The 20792-nt window shown below is 40.6% G+C and overlaps 1 protein-coding gene across 2 annotated transcripts in view; it reads right to left on the bottom strand.

The window, feature by feature from the left end:
• The window catches only part of LOC130166082 (voltage-dependent T-type calcium channel subunit alpha-1I-like), a 140064-nt gene that overhangs the window by 107247 nt on the left and 12025 nt on the right, over positions 1–20792 (bottom strand). For both annotated transcript variants that reach the window (XM_056371419.1, XM_056371420.1), the window contains exon 3: positions 5325–5422. In XM_056371419.1, coding sequence (XP_056227394.1) covers positions 5325–5422 — 98 coding nt within the window. The remainder of the gene's footprint in view (positions 1–5324; positions 5423–20792) is intronic.

The raw sequence follows: 20792 nt of genomic DNA, 5'->3' as shown, positions 1-20792 counted from the left end.
AACAAAACCAATATAACACATTTGCCTTTGTAATGTCAGGAGAGGAAAAGTCACCTCTGCCTATAGAAATGCCACATTACAGCTGTAAACATGGTTTAGACTTAATGACTCATCATTGTTTGTGCTCCGTCTGTACAGAGAGCTGCACAAAACAACCCATGCGACGGCGAATTAAGTCCAGCACACACAAAAACATTGCTTCAAAACATGAACGTTTCGAAGCCCATACTTTTGTAATGCAAAACCCACAGAGTGGAAGATTCTGTGCAATGATACATATTGTTTTTACATTTAAATAAAGCAGCTTGTTTGCCAGTGAATCGTGGGACTGTTACACAAATGACTCATAAAGCATTTTCCTCTCCTGCCACCTCTGTGATTAAGGTCCAGTTAAGTTGAGGCAAACAAACCAAGCAGCAGCCAGCCTGTTCACAGCCGATGCAGATGTTGAGTTTCTGTTCTGATAGAAAGCTTGAAAAACTGAAGAAAATGTGGCCACGCGACGTGACAGTGCTATGGTTAAGGTCTGCTTAGGTTTAGCAGAAAAATAAAGGAATACATTGTGGTTTGAGTTAAAATAACTACTTCACTGAGGTCAGGGGACCTTTGTTGTCACTGTTAAAATAACAACTACTTGGTTATTGCACAAGGTCAGTGGTTCCCAACCTGTGGGCCAGAGCAGTGAAGGTATTGCGCTGACAAATCATTTGCAAAACAGTACAATTTTGGTGAAATGATGTATTTCTACATGTAAAAAACGAAATATAAATAATGTTTTTTTAATGTTTTAAAACAAAATGATCTTTAAAAACATTAATTGTTGAGAAACTTTTTCTTTTCACGTATTAACGAACGTTATTTTTCGTATTAACTGTGATTAGCCAATGATAGGAGCTTTTATGTTGTTGCCGGCCGGATCACATCATGTACTTTTTTCACTGTCTTCGCCTAATTGCTCGTTAAAAGCTGACATCCATGGCAAGAAGTATCAAAATGGATAACTGTTAGCAGCAGGAAGAGTTAAAAGGAAAGAGAGTCAGGAGACAAGTGAGCTTCTTACATGTTTCCTCAGCTTTCATTTCAGTCCTGAATATTCAGTCATTATCATTAAAGTAAAAAGTGCACTGGGAACGCAGTGTTTGGCCCCGGTGTTGTTCCCGGGTCAGAAGTGGGCCGCCAACATCTTTTGAGATTTTCAGCCGGGCCAGAGAAGGTTGTGAACCGCCGCAGCAGGTCACAGCGGCCGTGGCGGAAAGAAAGTGATGTCGACTGTGGGCAGGAAAACGAGATTTGAACAGCTGTCTCTCATGTCCGAGTCCAATCTTATTTCTCATCCATTCACCCCGACCTCCTCCCTCCGTAATAATGTCACAGTGACTTTCTCATTTGCTCCCAGTGGACAAGAGGTCACAACTCCGACTGCTGCTGGAGGAGTTTTTGGCATTTGCTGAGACGACTGACGCAACTTTTCTCAGTTTCCAGTTTAAAGACGAAACCTGGAAATTTCTTTTACTATGTAACTGTTGCTCCCGCTCCTCTCACCTTTTTATTCATACACTACAATGTCTGACTCTCATATTCTAGTGTGTAGATAGCACTAACATGTTAGTATTACCTCTGGAGACAGTGGTGCTTCATGTTACAAAGACCAAGGGTGAAGGGGGCAAAAGTTTTGGACACCAGAGACAAACCCCTCCCGGTGTGAAAGACAGTCACAAAATGATTTTGTGTAATAGGAAATTCCTTTTGGGGGAAACTATTAACGCATGTTTTCACAGGTGCAGCTGTTATATTCTTTTTTCTTTTTCTTTTCTTGGTTTCTCTTTTGCTTTTTTCATTTTATGCAATCTTCAAGCATGATCAGGGAAGAGAACAGATGAAGATAAGAGCTGAAATCATGAAGGTCTGAAAACCTACGCGCTCAAGACCGAGCCATTACAGTACGTCAGTGTTTTCCAATCACGATATGGACAGACAATGAGAACACACAGAAATACAGGGGTGTGATCGGGCTGTTCCAGCTGATCAGCTCTGCCTCCCTGACTGTTGATGCACAATTCACCAGAGGACAACATGAGTTTCGTCTACGTCTCCCTTTGGAAACAAACGGCTCTCCAGGGACGTGGAAGAGTTACGACTGCCTCTGCTTAGAGAGAGGGAGGGAGGGATAGAGAGGGTAAGATGGGAGGAAGTGAAGAAAGAGGGAGAAAGAGTGGGAGGAGTGCAGATTAGAGGTTGGCCCTGACTTGAAAGATGCAAAGCAGAAAAAAAAGAGAGAGGAAGATATGGACAGAAAGAGCTGAACAGAGGGGGAGAAGAGACAGAGACATGCAGATGATCACAACAAAGAAGTGCTCTCTATGTGTGTATGTTCATTTATGCTCTGTTTAAATGCCAAACATAGCTATCAACACACATTTCTCTGTGACCAACCGGCTGCAGCTGCTTCCACACACGGAAAAAAATATAAATTACTCAGATAGTTTATGATGCAGATTTATGAGCAGTGGGAGGCTTTAGCAATTATATTTATAAAGGAAGCAAAACAACATTAACCTCAAGTACCAGCATATCCGTCTGAGGAGTACTCGTGGCTTCTTAAAATGATTGCCTGCGAGGCGCAATTTAGACACAGAAATCACAAAGGCAACAAGCAGCAAGCTCTGATTATTCTCATCAGAAAAAGGACAGCGACTAAAGCAGCGCTCTCGGAGTTGAAGTGACGGGCCGGGGCGCTCAGAACACTTCACTGGTGTCTGATCATTGCTTCAGTGATGGGTCTGGGTCCTGAGGAGACGTTGCCGCGTGTAGAACAGCTTCGCCATGGACGACGCGACTTTTCAGGAATTTAAACAGCACCTGTGTCCTTGGTGTCTGCGGGAATTTGTTCCCTCACAAGAGATGAAATGCGACCTCCGGGTTAGGACTTTCGTTTTTAATTTCACTCCATCCATTTTAATTTGTGTGCAGATGTCTATCACTGTTTGAAATTATTCATAAGACAGAGTCAGTTTGCTCACAGGCATCAACTGCACCTGTAAACCACCAGGCCCGCTCATGAAAACACCAGGTACACTATCAAAATTACATAATTACAGCCACGACAATGAGGCTTCTGGGCTGCGTTTGGCAGTCGGGCTTTGTGTTGCATGTACGGTGCCGCAGTTACAGTGACGCTGGATTCATGTGGCAGATTTACTCCAGAATGAACAAGCAGCATCAGCGCTGCAGCATTAGTTAAGTGCACCTTTAATGTCAGCAGACATCTGTGAGCGAGGTGGAGCCACATTCAGATCTGGTCTGACAATAACACAAGATAGGAGCCGGGTTTTTGGATACAATCCATGCAGATTTTCAAACTGAAAATGGATATTGAATGACAGTGCTAATGAGTAACAACTGAAGAAACAGGCAATAACATTACTAGAAATTATTCTCCAATGACAACCAAAACTTGACGTATCACTGTTACAGTAGTAAATTAATCATTTCAAGATTTATTTAATTATATTTTGACAGTTGCAGTTGTGTCTTTCCTATTGTACAGATAATGAAAATATAATGAGAATACATCAACTTTGAATTGAATTCTGAATTGAAATCTGAGTCTAAACCACATCGACTTAATCAATATTCACTGAACACTGAATTTGATGGAAATGGTGTGCATCAGTGTTCAAGGTGAAATTTTAAGCTACTTTGGGGAGATTAAATGTCTTCACAGTCACCAAATATCCTGGTGAAGTAAAAATCTTATGAGTCAGTCATGGATGGACTGCTGTCTCTTTCCCGCTCGCTCTCCCCATGTTATCTCAAGCAGACATGATGTGAAAGTTTCGTTTCTGACAGGCCTAAAAATAATCTGTGTATTCTGGGGTTTGCTGATGATTGACAGAACACCCAATAAATCTGATGTCCTTGTTTACATACAACTACTGTATTTGACATTACAAAATTTTATCTCTCTTGGATAAAGAAGAACGATATTTACATCTCTGCAAAATGTTCACAATGACTTCTCACGATTGTGGCAGTTCTCTCGTACAGACGCAGATGCAGAAAACAACATATATCAGGACTGGTAGCACAAGCTTGAACCTTAACTTGCTATTAGTCATTTCAAATGCTTGCCTGAAAGTAAAAGCTCAACCAAAAGTGAACACAAAAGTAGACAAAGGTAAAGTATCCACCTAGATTAGCTATTGTTGCTATCTGCATAATCGACTCCCAGGCAACTAAACAAGCTGCCTGTTCATGTGCGGTGAGTCACAGGAGATTTAGAGAACATGAGGTTAGTGGAAGGTCGTGATGAGAGTTGAATGCTAAAAATATACCCTGTATAATAAACTAATTTCCCATTTGAAACCTGAGACATGAACATGACACATGACATTGGCCTTTTGCACACACTCTTGCACACAAAGTTCTCCTTGATGCAAAAATCAAACCAGCAACCACTGTATGCAGGAACACTTTAATATAGGATTGGTGAAATATGATGTCCTGGCTCAATACATTGGTGTTTTGTATTTTATTTAAGTACGAGTTTATATCTTCTGCTGCTACATTAGGAACCTTTGAGACCTCTCAGAGCATCTTGGGCAGGTTTGCTTACTGTCTCCACAGGCAAAATCTAAATGTGGAGATGTAGCATTTTGTTTTGTTATGCACCACACATCTGGAACAAACTCCCAGAAAATGTGAAGTCTGATCTGTCTTATTCCATTTCAGCCTATATTATCTTCTTCTTTATTTTGAATTGCTTGGTTCTAGAAAGGTGCTTTACAAATGAATCTGCCTTTTTATTTCACTTCTAAGATAGTGTATTTCTGATAAAAGTATGTTATAGTTTTAGTATGGTATATACTGTATATATCAGATTTTATATAAAATGAAGTTGCACACTGCAGTGGTTAAAAATCATCATGGCTCTAATCAGCTCAAAGCCAAATCCCACTCACTCCAGTGAGTAATAAGTGGAGCTTGTTGCCATCTAATCTGAACATGCTCACAGTTGAAGTATTTGTGCCTCAATGACTCCTGTTCAGCACCTCGGACAGCGACCAAGCTGCTGCGCTGGCTGAGCTCACAGGCAGCTGTCCGTGGTGCTGAATGAGAGCCACAGACAGTATTACATGAATAACCACCAAAACTGACCAAAACTCATTTGATTATGTCTTGATATTGGCACCAACTCAGTCCTGAACACACAGCAAAGGCCTATCATGACTTGGCAACCAAAGTTGGCTTAGTACTATATTATAATACATTTGAATAATTTTTGGTAACAGAAGAAAAAAACAGTCTGAAGTGCTGTGACTTACTTGGCACCCTGTTTATAGCTTTGAGAGGCCGAAGTACTCTCACTGTTCTGATGGCGGTGAAGTTGACGTTCTGTAGGTCCAGCGAGTATTCAACCATCCTGGAAAATAAAGACACACAAAACATACAGAGAAACCTGTTAACAACACAAATACTTCCACAGATCTAAAGTCTATAAGGTATGGTGGCCCTGAGAGATCAACACACTGCAACTTAAAAAAACACATGAAAACTCAAAAAAACATCTTCAACAATTTAACAACACATGCACTGCAAACACACACAGAGCACAACCAAAGACAGAAAGGCACAACAAATTCTCACAAAACAACAAAAGTGTTTCCAGGGGACACATAAAGTGACGAACCCAGCTGGGACGCACTTAGTTAACAGGAGATAGCTGTAATAATACCTGAATCATGAGACATCGATTTTATAATAAAGCAAACTGACTAACTTCAAAAGTCACAAAGCATTGAACAAGTGCGTCCCAGCCGAGTACAACCGAGTCACTTTTTTGTTTCCCCTAGAAACACTTCCATTGTCGTTTGTGCTACTTGCCATGCGTTTGCCATGTTTGTTTATTTGGTGTCCTGTGTGTATTTGCAGTGTTTTTCAGTTTTTGGTTGTGTCGTGTGTATTTGCAGTGCATGTGTTGTCATGTGTTTTCTTAAGTTTCAGTGCGTTGACCCCTCAGGACCACCATAATGAGGGGTATCAAAGTCAATGAAAACCAAGACCAATGCAAAAAAAACAAAAACACTGTAACCAATGTGATCATTGCAGAAGTGCTATTTCATCTGTGTGTTTGATCCAGTGTATTCTTTCCCCCGTGTTTGTTCCTGGTAAAAAGCCGAAGCAGAAGCACAAAGACCCTCACACAGTTGGTGCCCTGCTGTGCCGAGGCTAATACGAATTAATGAGCTGGAATTTGTGCATTTAATAATGCGACACAATCAAAGAAACATGGGTCAGTGGAAGACTTCACAAAAAGAAAGTGTGTGTAAACACATCGCGGGACGACATGACCATCGTTTACCATCGTAAACCATTAGTTTAGACATGAATATTTATGTGTGTAGGTGCATGGCTTTACATGGAAAAGTTGAGAGTGCTGCCCTGGTGTTCCATCACTTTGACACAGATGGAGGAAGATGTCAAAGTGAATAAGTACAGTAGGCTTCCTGCATCCTTGAAAACCGGATATACCTTTCAGTATATGGAGTGAAAGCATCAAAGGGGATCCAGTCCGTTTGCGGGCGTGCACAAGAAAGAGAGGCGTGAGATTAAACCTGCAACCGTCTGAGATGAAAGCAGAGCTTTGTGACGGAGCAGCCATTGGAGGTGGAGGGGGTAAACAAGTTTGAAGTAAAACTAGGTATGGAAAAAAGGAGACAGAGGAGGGAAGCAGAGAGCGAGTATTTTGCTATTTCTGACAATTCTTTTTACAGGAAAAACATATTTTGCTTGAAGAACAGCAAAAAGAGAGACAGTGGGGAAAAAGTGCAACGGAAGAGTATGGTCAGAAAGAGAAATAGAGAGGAAGAAACAAACAGAGGGATGACAGGAGAAGGCGTGAGATGAGGATGGAAAGATCAGACACTGAAGCGAGTAAAGCACAGAGGGATGATTAAGTGCAATATAACGATGGCAATAAAATGAGATTGAGAGAGGGAGAGAGCCTAAGGGTTTTATCAAGTGTTGGAGATAATTACAGTGTTAGGAAGAGAGCGAATGAGAGAGGCTACCAATATGCATATACCTGGATGAGCAGGGGGAAAGCTGCTCTCAGGCTGAGGAGAGGGGTAGAGAAAGAAAAGTACAAGAATTTCAGGTGTTTCACACACATGTTGTACTCCAAGATATTCTGCCACTCCATTATAACAAGCTCATTTCAATGAGCGATTGGAGAGGCGACCAGGTAATGTTTTTCAAGTGTTTAAAAAGCCCCGGCCAATTATTTGTTCATGACCTTTCAACCTATGCATCTGAAGAGTCTTTAAAAAAAGATTTGACAGCTAAATTACAGTGAAATAGACAGAAACATAGAAATCTCCCCCCAATTTCCTGGTGTTCCAGAGGGAGTTTCACAGTTTGAAATGGAATCCGGCAAAGTTTTAAAGTTGGAAAACATGAACAAGTTACATAAGGATGTAACTCAGGAGGCAGGAGTCGAGAGAGAAAAAAAAAAAAACATGACCATGTCAAACTCCTGCCAGTATTGAAGAAAATCCAGACACCGGCAACTTCAATTAAATGTCAAGTTTTAGAGGCAAAGGTGGCTGCAGGAGTTGTACCTCATTCTCAAGTCGGGGAAACTTGACCAGGCCAAAAGTGTTGAAGTTGAAGCTGCACTGTGCCTCTGCGGTAGGTCAAAGGTGAAACTCCTGAATGGAACAGTTTCCTTTATTCTTTGCAGTCCAGCAACCAGACTGTTAGTCCAGGGACCAAACATGCTTCAAAACATCCAGAAGGTGCGAGTCAGACTCTGTGAGCTGTGAAATATGAATCTCTCCTGTTGCCGGGGCGTTATTGTAACCTTGGCAGTGACAGGCAGCCGACAGAGCCCTGATTCTGCTACAGCTCCCTCACATATCAGACAAAATCACGCTGGTAAAACACGCTGACCATGAAAAGTAAGGTTGGGAGTTCGCGGTGTACCAAGATACGGTCGTATCTGTGGGTGACCGGAGAGGCCAGCTCCTCAGCGCTTGACCATGATCTAATTTGACAGGCAGGTTTTTCTAGGGAGGAACGCATCGCCCCGAATGATGAACATAAAAAAAAGTTACTTGCAGTTAGGAAATTATGTCAGATCACAGGGTGACCGGGGACAAGGGTGAAACAGCAAAAAAAAAAAAAACATGAGTACCTCTAAATAAAGATTAAGATATTAAAATCAAGTAAGGAATTTTTGAAAGAAATCAAGAAAGACTGTGGTGCATGAATAGAGAGTCGCTCTGAAGGATATGAGGCCCCCTCTTTCATAGGGATACTTTGATCTGGGGCCCATACTGGGATTGTTTTAAAATTATTACTATTACTACAATAGTCTTTTTGTTTATATATAATTATCTTTATCTGTAAATAATAAATGAGACATCAGGGTTAGAGTTGACGAGAGTGAGAGTAGTGGCTATAACTGATGTGTATAAGACAGTTTATGGTGCTAAGACATTAACACTGATTCGGAAAATACAGTGTTGCTCATTTCCTGAACGGGGCAATAATATCAAGATCACAGTTTATTTAACTACCTGATTTTGTTAGAGTTTGTGTGTGTGTGTGTGTGTGTGTGTGTGTGTGTGTGTGTGTGTGTATGTCTTCCTATGGTTCGGCTGATAGCCAGAGGAAATGGACAAAATTAAGAAAGTTAGCGCAATTGTATGGTGTCACTTCTGCAGCTGCTGTGATCAGTGGGCTGCAATGCACTTACAGAGCAGGTGCGTGTGCCTGTGCCTGTGCGTGTGCGTGTGTGTGTGTGTTTGGTAGGGCACATAATGGGGATGTGTCATTTTGAGCAATTTTTTGCAGCAATTTTAGATAAGATGGGTCTTTTTGGTCAAACAACTACACAAGATTACACGTACACAACACGTAAGCAAACAATTATGCCTGTGCACAAAATAATATACACACACAGTCTATTATATACACAGGCACAATAACACACGCACACACACACACACACACACACACACATAAAAAGCATTACCCCTGATAGACCCTAGTTTTCCACATGCTGAGCAGATGTACAGACAGATAACCTTAGTCTCACACCGAAATACAATCACACACACACACAAACACACACTAAACATAGTGCGTGTCCACCGCTCGCACAAAGCTGTGTCAGATCAAAGACAGAGGCCACACACAAGCACAGAAAGCACACTAAGGCACATGCACGCTCCTGAAGAGTGTAGTTATATAAGTTGTGAACCCCTCACACACTCTTACAGTATACAGACACACACAACGTCACTCTGAGACACACACAAGTCAGACTATATTTAGTGTGTTTCTGTGTTTGACTTCGGACTGCTCTCCCACCAAACAGCTTCATGAATATTTCAGAGGAGGAACTAGATTACTTTTGCTAAGTGGCGTTGGAGGAGCTGGTGTGGATTTTTTAACCGTTTATTTTTCACATCATCTTTTTTCTTTCTGGGTTTTTATCTCTGGTGTCTCTTCGGGGAGCTGCTCCGTCTCTGGCGTTTACTTTACCCCCACCCTTAAAGTTCTTTCAGCAGTTAGCGTTAGCCTATGAAATATTCTCTCAAGAGCCATCAGAGTGGAACAGTGGGTGAGTCTGCCCTGCTGGTTGGAGGGAGATGCTTTGAATGTTGACGATAAAGACTTTGAAATGCTACAGAGGATCAGTTTAGGATCCATTTCAAGATCCTCCTACTCATCTATAAGGCCTTGAATAAACTTGCCTTATACCTCTGCTAGGCCCCTCAGGTCCTCTGAGGAAAGCTCAGAAGTCCTACCTCACTCAAGACTGAAACCACAAAGCCTGGGTCCCAGACTGTCTCCCCCTGAGAGTCAGGTCAGCAGACTCCCTGGGTGTTTTAAGTCAAAGCCGAAGACTTGTCATTTTTGGCTGGACGTCAACAGCAGGTTCAGCACTATAATCTGGAATGTCCCTGACTGACTGAGTGATCACATTTCCACCACCGGTCAGCCGAATGCCTCATCACTGAGTTGGAGTTTCCAGCACAAACAGGTTCTATTAGTGCATTGTCGCTAGATTTTTAAACAGACTGGGTATAAACCTGGTATATGGCTGGACCGTGTGTGGATGCCACCCAGGGGCTTAGGGCTACACATCTTATTACAGAAGCACTCTGGTTTCTCGGCTGTTCGCGAACTGCAGGGAAGCAGAGGAGCGCTTCCAATACACTGAGCCTCGCCTCCATTATGGCAGATAAACTACTTTCATTACATGTATCATTATTACACTTTATAGACACTTTACTTTATTGTAATTTTTACAGCCATTATTTTTCCTTGAAATGCTAAAAGAACATAGTTATCATTATATGGAGAAGGTATTATGTATAATCACGCAAGACAACATCCAAAATGCAGAACTCAGATTTAAATAAAACTCCAAAACTAATGAATACAATTTCACATAACTCTTATCAGATTTTTATTGTAGACATGTCTTCAGTAAAGATGGGTGTATGGCCAAAATCAATATTCAATTTTTCTAAGATTTCTTCCTTTCAAATCTCACTTTCAAAACAAAGAAAACCAGATGTTTTCTCTTATTTAAAGGTGAATTCACAGGTTGTGTTTTCACTAAGTTAGAATCCTGAAGGACTAATTAAAATAGGAAAATTAGATGATGGTTATGTGTCCGATTACAGCCTCTCTTCACGGCACTAATTTCAAGCAAATGAATGTGGAGTTCCCAGCAGTGTTAATTATTTATGGCATGGCACAGTGATCTTTAAAAGCCAAAGTCACATCAGTCTTTAATAAGCACGATGATAAGACTAATAAGATTAATAAGTAATTATCTCTAAGCTGCAACCTTTCCCAAAACAAATTTCATTTGTTAAATTTGAATGATCTTAACCCATAATTTTCATGGCGTATGTCATGTGTTCGAACATCACGGTTTGTCTTTCTGTTACTGTCTTTATTAGTTGTGTGTATTTCATTTGTTTATACTCTGTGTAATATGGCTTTTCTATTTTTCCATTTACCTATGAAATCAACCATCTCTTATTACTTAATGGTTCTTTTAAACCTGTCAGTCAAAGCACTGTTGTCAAGATGAGCTGCTTTCAAATGCAGTCTATAAACAATAATGAGTTACAGTGTGTTAACTTCTGATTATGTCAATCTTACTGTTATGTACAAATGCGTAAGACTGATTTGAATTGTTAAAAGATGGAGCTAAATCACAAAACTGTGAACTTTATGAGGAAATGTAAATACACTACAAAAACACTGAGGGTACAGCCTCATTAGCAGGATATATGCAATGTTGTGCAAGTTCACAATTCACAATAGCTCAAAGTTCAGTTCACAAAGATTAAAATGAACTCGTTCATGTTCAGTTCTTACATTACCATCCATCCCCGGCCCCCAACCATTGCCACTTTTCAAAGTGCATGAATTCACCAAAAAATCAGCGTGGTGCTCATTTAGCACCTTCATGCACAACACTGGAAGTGCATTGGCACAGTGACGCTTTGAGCCAAATGCAAACTCTAGTATGCTAACATGCTTTTAGATGTAGATGTTTAGCAGGTATAATGTTCACTGTGTTCACTATTTTAGTTCAGGTGTGTTAGCATGCGAGTATTTGCTAATTATCAGCAAAAACAAGGCACAGCTGAGTCTAGGCTTTGCATGCATTTTGCTTATTAAAGAAAGCATTGGATGAATTAATAAAAAAAATGTGACCTGGTGATGGAACTAGATGAAGAATCATGCAATCACCAAAGGTCCTACAGTTAATCTCCTGGGGAACATGAATGTCTGCACCAAATTATTGGCAGTCCATCCAACAGCTGTCAAAACTCAAGACTACAAATTATGGTGGCACTAGAGGAAAATTTAACATGAGAGCATGAACAGACCGCTTCAAGTGTGGCTAAAAATGAGCAAAAAAACATCACTAATACACTGCAGTATAGTTTGTAATTATTTAAGTCTGTAAATATTAAAGTGTTATATCCTCCATGTGACACAATCCAACAAAAGGAGGCTAAAACTGCTAAAGATGGTTCTTAATTTTACAGCTAAAGATTAATCGCTAAAAACTCTGAAGCCTGGCTGTTTATCTGCTGCAGTGGCTGAGACTTGCAGCCACTTACATTTATAGTTTACCAGCATTAATGGAAGAGTTAATGCGTTTTCTGTCACATTAGGTGCGACATACAGTTTATTAGCAAAAAGCCTATCTAATGGGTGATACCGGCAGCGGATGGACCTGGAAAGCACAATCAGGTAGCTGAATAGATATTGAACATTTGGGCCATTCCACTGGCTGTACACTAGCCTAACGGGCGAGAATAAACTAATAGGGCAATTACCAGAGAGCAGTGAATGTCTCATTTTATGCCAACAAGTCCAGGCCAAACTCCCTCTGTAGAGGATGGCATCAATTATTAAAATGAGATTAATGGATGCAGTAGATCTTCTGTCCCAGAAGTGGTTTGCAAGTCAGGGAAGACAGAGAGGCACACACATGCACACAGACACATGAGCACAAAATACACACAGACAAACACACACATTTAACAAAGCTCTGATTCACACTTTTCCCTCCTGCCCTCCTCTTCTATTCTCTTTACTAACTTTTTCCACCTCACAAACTCTCTCTTCAATCTCCCCTCCTTTACTATCACTTAAATTATTTCTCTCCACTTTTCCTTTTACAACTTCATTTTTTTTTCACTCACTATCTGTTTTGGTTTGTCCTCTGTGTGTGTGTGTGTGTGTGTGTGTGTGTGTGCGTGTGTGTGTGTGTCTCAGTGTGTACTATTTTCCATTCTCACATTCCTACTGTGTGCTGTGTGGTGTCAGAGCTCTAATGAGCTACTGTTACACCTCCAGCAGGGTACAGATGCTCATACACATGTCCCTGTGCGTGCGTGTGTGTTTGTGTGTGCGTGTCTGTGTGCATGTGAGTGTGTGCATTTGTGCGTGTGTGCTCGTGTGTGTGTTACAAGAATGTTTTGTCAAAGATGAAAGCCAGCTGTCTGCTGACGCCGTTGTGGTCACATCAGCCATCTCTCTTCTCAACTGTCTCTTCCTGTTAGATACACATCATATTCAAGCCTCTGACTTCATAACAAACTTCCATGGAATAAAATAGACAGTGGGAAACACTCTGTCCCAGTCCCACTTTGCCAAAACTGAACCAGGTTTATATGAAAATAGGTGAAGATGAAGAGAGGTGCATCAAAATCCAGCACAATGCAGTGTAAATCTTCTGAACCAGGTTTAAAGGTCCCATATTATCACTTTATATTGTCCCATATAGAGTGATAGTTCCATTTCTTTTCTGATTATAAATCAGGTCTAGGTTCTATATTTATATTACAAAGAGAAATGCATTCAGAAATTGAGCCTTAAAACAAGCCATCAGAACTTCTATATCTTTGTGATGTCACAAAGAAGCAGTCACAAGCCTCAGTCATGCCCCAAGTCCTGCCCACCCTGACCCACCATCCAACCTTGCAGGATTTGGTTTCTCTGAGTGTTTAACTGCAATCTGATATATTTGTATTCGATCAGTCATTAAACAGTTACTATTATTATCATTATTATTTTGTCAACCCCATTTACACCGATCAGCCAGAGCATTAAAACCAGTAAACTGTTTTCATGTTTTGGCTGATCAGTGTATATCAAGGGTAGGCTACATTATTTTAAATGTGGGTGGGCTAAAGTCTGAACTGAAGCCCTGATCCTGTCTGAGTGGCTCTACTACTTATGCCACTCAGTCAAAGTGAATGTATGACTCCCTGAGGGCATTTAGATGTGGGTGAAACATTCAGCGCCTAGGAGGTCAGCCTGTAAAGCAGCAACATTTTCATACAAATACATTGTTCTACTCACTCGCCTCTTTTACTATAGAAAATGATGAGCATCACCTGCAGAGACTTACAGAAGCCTGACAGAAGCATAAACAACCCCCGACTTGGTGGGGTTGTGGTGTGATTAGAAAGAATAATCAGCCATTAATACACGCACGCACGCACGCACGCACGCACGCACGCACGCACGCACGCACGCACGCACGCACACACACGCACACACACACACACACACACACACACACACACACACACACACACACACACACACACACACACACACCTGTTTAGACAGTTGGTGCTGTATGATACCAGACAGATCCCAGGCTTAATTTACGATACACTTAAGTGTCAAAAACTATTCAGGACCATTAACTTAATAAACTCATTCATCATCTGCCAGTTAAACTAATCATAATATGACAACATGTGCACCAAAAACACATACATGTAAACAAATACCCTTCAGTAAATCAAATCATCCACTGCATCAAATATGCAGTGCAAATTAATGTTTACATTTATGTGCAGTATGGATATACATACACAAATACACACACACACACACACACACACACACACACACACACACACACACACACACACACACAGTGCCTGCCAATGCATGGCACAATATGTTACAGTACAACACTCTACCACAGTAATAAGCTATTTATTACTTTCCCATTGTTGCACTGGACATTAAAAAAAAGTGAAAAGCTCAATACAGTCTGACATTTGCTGACTGCTTTTGAAAGACAGAGCAGTTGCCTCGCAGTGAATGTCAACACAATAATTGCCAGTACTTGCAAGCACAGGCCATACTGCTGCAGCCTGCTTTATGAACATGTGAAACCATGTGATGGTGATCCAAGATGGAGTCATCCTTTGGCATCGTAATGCTATTTTGTTTGTGTGCTTCTGTCAGTTTGTGTGTTTTCTCTTGTTCTGCCAGTGGCTTACATGGACTGTACAAAGTCTGATTCATATAACATACACTGCTCTTCTGGTACTCACTGTCTACTTGTACTATTTGGTACTTTAAACCTTAATAAAGAGAGGCTCAGAGCCTCCTCTCTTCTGATTGGCTCACCAACTTGTTGTTACTAGAGCTCCAGAGACAAGCCTGAGAGAGGAGATGTAAAACTACATTGAGATGGTTTTTGGTTCTTAAAACCACAAATATATTTTCTTATGGATCAACACCTCAAATAAAACAGTGGAGAATTGTAAAATATGGGACCTTTGATATGACTGCTGTATAATATACAAATATTAATCTGTGTAAAATCTATTACTACTTTATTTTAATTTTCATACCCTGTGCTCTTTTATAGTTCTGAACTTTCAATTGTTTATTTATTTATTCATTTTAGATTATCATCTTATATATACAGTTTTTTATAAAGCTGTATTTATATTAAGTTTATTAGTTTCTTCAGTAGTCTTGTCACAAGAAATCACTTGCCCACTCTGACCTAATGTTCTCTGTGCAGACGAAAAAGGACCTTTTGAACCTATATGGAAACTACTTGCATCAAAACACTGAGGCATCTGTGAACAAACAACCGAAGAAAACTCTCAGTCACCTATTGACTTTTTCAAAGTCGAGAAAAAAATGAGCTGGCGTTCTTCCTCAGTTCTCAATGAGGCTGCAGTCTCTTCTGTTTTACTGAGTAATGACTAGATGATAGAGTACCTGATTCAGCACTACAGCAGCACAAATTCTCTTCAGAGCTGACAGGACAGTAGATTGATTTAAAACAATAAGGTAGCAGCATTGTGATATGTGAATCAAAGGTGGTGCAGTGACTATCAGGTTCTGTAAATGCTTTGCTCAACCTGAGGTCAAAGAGTGTGACAATCTGATGCAAACCCCTTTTATCTACCAGGACAATTCATTTATATCATATTGGTAGCTACCCTGGTCCTATAACTGGAGAACCTATTGATTCTGATGATGGGAGATTTTAGTTATATTAAATTAGAAAGGACACCACCAATGTAAAAACAGCAAGTGAAGGTCAACACTAGAGAAAACAAACAGTGAAACATCGCTGCTGTTCAATACCACCTGCAGACCGCACATTAGCAAGAGTCCCCTTGGACAGTCAGACCTTAAGCTGATCTTTCTCATCTCCCAGGACACAGCAATCAAAACACTTACCAGAGAAACACTTGGTGTTTTGGTTAATCATTTTTGAATCAATAGAAAAAAATCCACCAATTTAATCCAGCATTGGATCTGCATATGCAAAGACCAAAAATAATAATGTGCTCATGTTTGTCATGATTAAACCAACGTAACCAGCTCATTTGATGTGCAATGTTTGATGCTAACTAGTTTCCACATGGTGTAAACTGTATTTATACTAATGGTAAGAAGAATTCAACCTGAATGAAGTTGCTGTTTTCAAGGGGAATTGTCTCTTACTGCAATTGTCTTTTCATTCTGTAATGTAAGAGCTCAATATTTCAAAAACATCAAATTTGCAGATGACACTTTGGTGTTGTTTGTGACATCATGGAAAATTGAACACATATTAGATGGTCCTTCACAATAAAATATGTTGTAAATAAAGATGGATGGAGTCACTGTAACGTCACCCACAGGTTTCTGCAGAGTGGTTTTGAAGCACAAAAATGTGCAAGTGGGCAAAGAGGTGTGACATGTGCAACCGAGACTTTGGTGTATGCTATTTTGTTGCAAGAATACTCTCACCCACCTGGCACTCAAAGTGGCCTCGCCCTCAATCATGCATAACTTTAAGCCCTAATAAAATTCACCTCTTGTACAGTTGTCATGAAGGAAGAAATAGAGACCAGCTAGCTAGAGACCAAAACTGTTTTCTGTACCGTAAAGTTGGGCATTTTAACATGGGGATTGACTCGCTTTTGGAGCCAGTCTCAAGTGGCCTCTAGAGGAACTGCAGTTCTGTGTTGTCTTAATTTTTCAGCCCTGGGTTTTGCTGCTTGGTTACAGTGCAGGTAATCATAAGGTAAGTAAACAAAGGAACATGAGCAGTTATTTTTAACTTCATCCAACAATGTGATGCTTCCATCCAACACTTTAGAAAACTATAAGAGACAACAGCACCTATTTCTGTCAAAGAAGAGGGAGAACATTTGATATATGTGCAATTATAGTTCTGCCAACGCAGATTGGGATCAATTATAGTCTCCCATCTGCTCTCCTCACCATGCAGTACAAGTTTTGGCAGCTCGGAACATGAAGGGGGGGCAGATAGATATGTACTGAAAGCATATGTTTGATATATGAGGGACTGCACATTAAGAGCATACAAATGTAAGTGCAAACACACATATTCATGTATGATAACAATACCAGCAAAGAGAGAAACAGATGGTACAGACATAAAAAAAAGAAAAACAGAAACTGACTGAAATCAGTAAACCTCTTTTAAAAGGCAAACACACACAACATTTTTCATTATTCCAGTTCTTTGTTGTGCTGTTTTTATATTTAAATATCCACCGATTAAATGCAAAGGTTTGGACACTCCTGGCAAACTTCAGTAATGTAAAATAAACAAAAAATAAACTAATTGTGGCATGTGCAAAAGTTTTTCGAATCGTCATTCAGTCTTGAGAGCACATGGCAGATCCAGAGCTTGATAAATTCTCGGACTCTTCAAATCTTGTGGTGACACTCAACAACCACGGGCTCCTCCAAGCAACTGTCTGAGGATCGGATAATGAGGCCAACTGATGCCTACAAAGCTGCGGAGCCTATAAAAAGTATCCAAAGTGCTTCCAGCTTGACATTCACACTGTTTGAAATGTCATTAAGAAATGGCAGTTAAGGAGAGCTGAGGAAGTCAGGACAAGATCTGCAAGACCAATAGGTCTGCTGGCCAGGAAGGTAAAGCAAAACCCCCATAAGACTGTAAAGGAGTTGGAGGAAGGTTTAGCTGAGACGGGAGCGGTGGTGCCCTGTTTCAATGTGTAGCATTGTTTGCACAAACAGGATCTACATGGAAGAGTCATCAGATGAAATAATCTGGATAAACCAGAGTCCTTTTAGAAACAAGTGCTGTGGCCAGATGAAGTTAATATTGAGCTCTTTGGCAACAATCACTGAGGGTGTGTTTGGAGAAAAAAGAAAGGAATACCTTGTCAAGTGTTAAGCTTGGCGGTGGAAATATTATTGTTTGGGCTTGTGTGGCAGTCAGTGGCACAGGAACCGCTGTACAGATTGAGGGAAGAATAATGGACTCTGCTAAATGTCTGCAAGTTCTGGATCCAAATGTCCTGTAGTCAGACAAGCCACTGAAAGGAATCTGGCTTCTGCAACAATACAGTGATCCAAAGCAGAACCCAGTGGTTTCTGAGCACCAGAGGACATACCCATGGGTGCCCAAACTTTTGCATATAACTATATATTATAACATATGTGAACAGGTCAGCATTTTAAATTCGGTGATGCATCTTTAGGATTTTCGGCAACGGCAGATGATTGAGGGAGTGAAAAATCAAACAAATCCTAAATAATAATAAAATCCTAAAACCATCCACTCAGGAAGAAGCAACACAAGTTATGGACTGTGGTCTTAATTTTGAATGACACTGATATGATATAGACCTACCCACTACCTACTCACTATTTTGACAATGGCATACAGCAATTTTTCAAACATACTGCAAAAACTGTAACAATGATTTGGGTCAATTACTTTCTTTTTCTTCAGGGATTCTGGTTGAAGGCTGGTCAAAAGTATAATATGTAGTAGTTCTTCTATAAACAGAAACATATTCTGAGATATACTCAACATAAAATATCCCCATTTACCCCCATTTATATGAGAACTCCAGTAGACAGTGTCCTCCTCCAGCAGAAAACAGAAAATATGTGTTGCTCTATTCCATGGCAGGAATAAATACAGCTTCATTGTTATTATTTTAAAGCCTGTAATAAGATCTGAGGCGACAGTCTGTAAATCCCAGCTGCCTTCAGGACCAACTAACTTGAAAAAAAATCCATGTATTTCCTTCTAGCACGGCAAGAATAAGATTATCTGTGGCCCACAGGATCCTTTGCCACTGTGGTGGATCTGACCAACAGGAGCCAATCATGCAACCAGCATCTGTGGCTGTAACAATAGAGGCACTACAGCAGGCAGTTAGCTGCCTCAGATTGGCCCAGTGAACAGCGGTGGTGCAGCTAGGATGGGTTATACATGGAGCAACAGTGTGAGCAACAGAGGACAGAGTCCTGGTTGTCATCCTTACAATAGGTTTGATAAGAATGCATTCAGAGCGTAAAATGTGTAAATTTATGAGCCCTGACATTTCTCCACTAATATCCTTTGATGTCCCTTCCCTTTCCTTTGGTATACTGCTCGAATTTTTCCATTCATGCTCTCCAAACACATCAGCGTGTCTTTACCTCCTCTCCTGCCTCCCTCTGCTGAGTGCTGGAGACAGATAGAGGGCGTGAAGGGAGAGAGAGGAGGAGCCGAGAGAATGAATGGATCCTGAGAGAGGAGGTGTAAAGCTGGGCCTGCGCTCGCAGATATGCTCTCAAACACTACCCCTGACGACACACGCTCACAAAAGGATACGCACACACACACACACACATATCTAAACATGCACATATGAACACAAGCATACAATATGTGAGCGTCATGATTCCAGCTTCAGTTACACAAAGATTTCTGAAGCAGAGCTGCTTTGAGGGAAAAAAAAAAAAGGACATGAGGGTGAAAAAACTGTCTTGAAGTTTTCTCTCTTCTTTGACATTTATGATTTCCAGGGAACTCGTTCTTTCACCGTTCACACCGAGGTTAAACCCAGACAAGATTTTTCCAGCTTCCAGTGCAGCTTCACATCCAAAAATGTTTCTACAACTAAACCTCCAATTCTCTCATGCGGGCAAGGCAAACGTCCAAATGCTGAATAATGGCAGGTGCCAACACTAAAAGACTAAAGGCAGAAAAAGACAAACTCTTTTCACTGTAATACCTTCTTTTGCTTCACGTTTTTTTTTTTTTTCTTCCTCGTCCACTCAGCTGTAGGCAAATACAGTGGGCGCAGGGGCTCCAGCAAATTAGGATCAGCGTCACTCATTGGAAGTAGCGTTATTACTGCAACCAAGAGCCGAGAGCAGCTGTATATATAATCACAGCGCAGGAGATGTGAATACAGAGAGACAGATAGCCTCTGGCCCTGGTTTTATTGTGTGTAACAGAGCTGACATCGCTACCACAGCCGGAAGAGTCCTCAGAGGAAACACTGAGGATGAATATGGAAATGTATTCGCTGTAGCTGGTTGACCAACTCTGGCTTCATGGGTTTCAGTGGGTTTGTATAATGTATGTAAAGTATGTGCTGAAGCGGGAGCGACAATGTCTGTGAATGGCACAACACATGGATGTGCACATACAGACACATTAGCTCCTTTATTAGCTCATCCTTCTTTTTCACATTAACAATATGGGAAAGTTTGCACTCTTGACTCCAGACTCACTAGAAATTGATTCTTTTTTTTTTTGCACCTGAAGAGCTCATTGTGCAGTTTAATGTCAGAGTGCAGATCACGGTTGTCATAACGATGGGTCGTTTACACAACACCCAGGGCTGGACCAGCATGAAGGGAGTGAAGTCAGAGACAACGTCAGGAAATAGTGTGATGAAAAAATGCGCCAAGTCTAGGCTTGGGCCGATATTCATTAAAAGAAAACTCATGTCACTGCTTTGCTTACTGTACATTGCACCTTGGCAAGTTTTAAATAAAACTTTGAATATTAAATAATTATGAACATTATGAAAAAAACCCAGCCGAAACATAAAATACAATAATATAATTTTTTTTTTTTTTTTTTAAATCCACCCATGATAACATCAAAATCGCGATATTTGAGCCAGACTGTAATAGATATT

Source organism: Seriola aureovittata, chromosome 3 (assembly GCF_021018895.1).
Source record: "Seriola aureovittata isolate HTS-2021-v1 ecotype China chromosome 3, ASM2101889v1, whole genome shotgun sequence".
Lineage (NCBI taxonomy): Eukaryota > Metazoa > Chordata > Actinopteri > Carangiformes > Carangidae > Seriola > Seriola aureovittata.
Note: the sequence above shows the minus strand (reverse complement) of the source record. Positions and strands in the feature narration are given on the sequence as shown.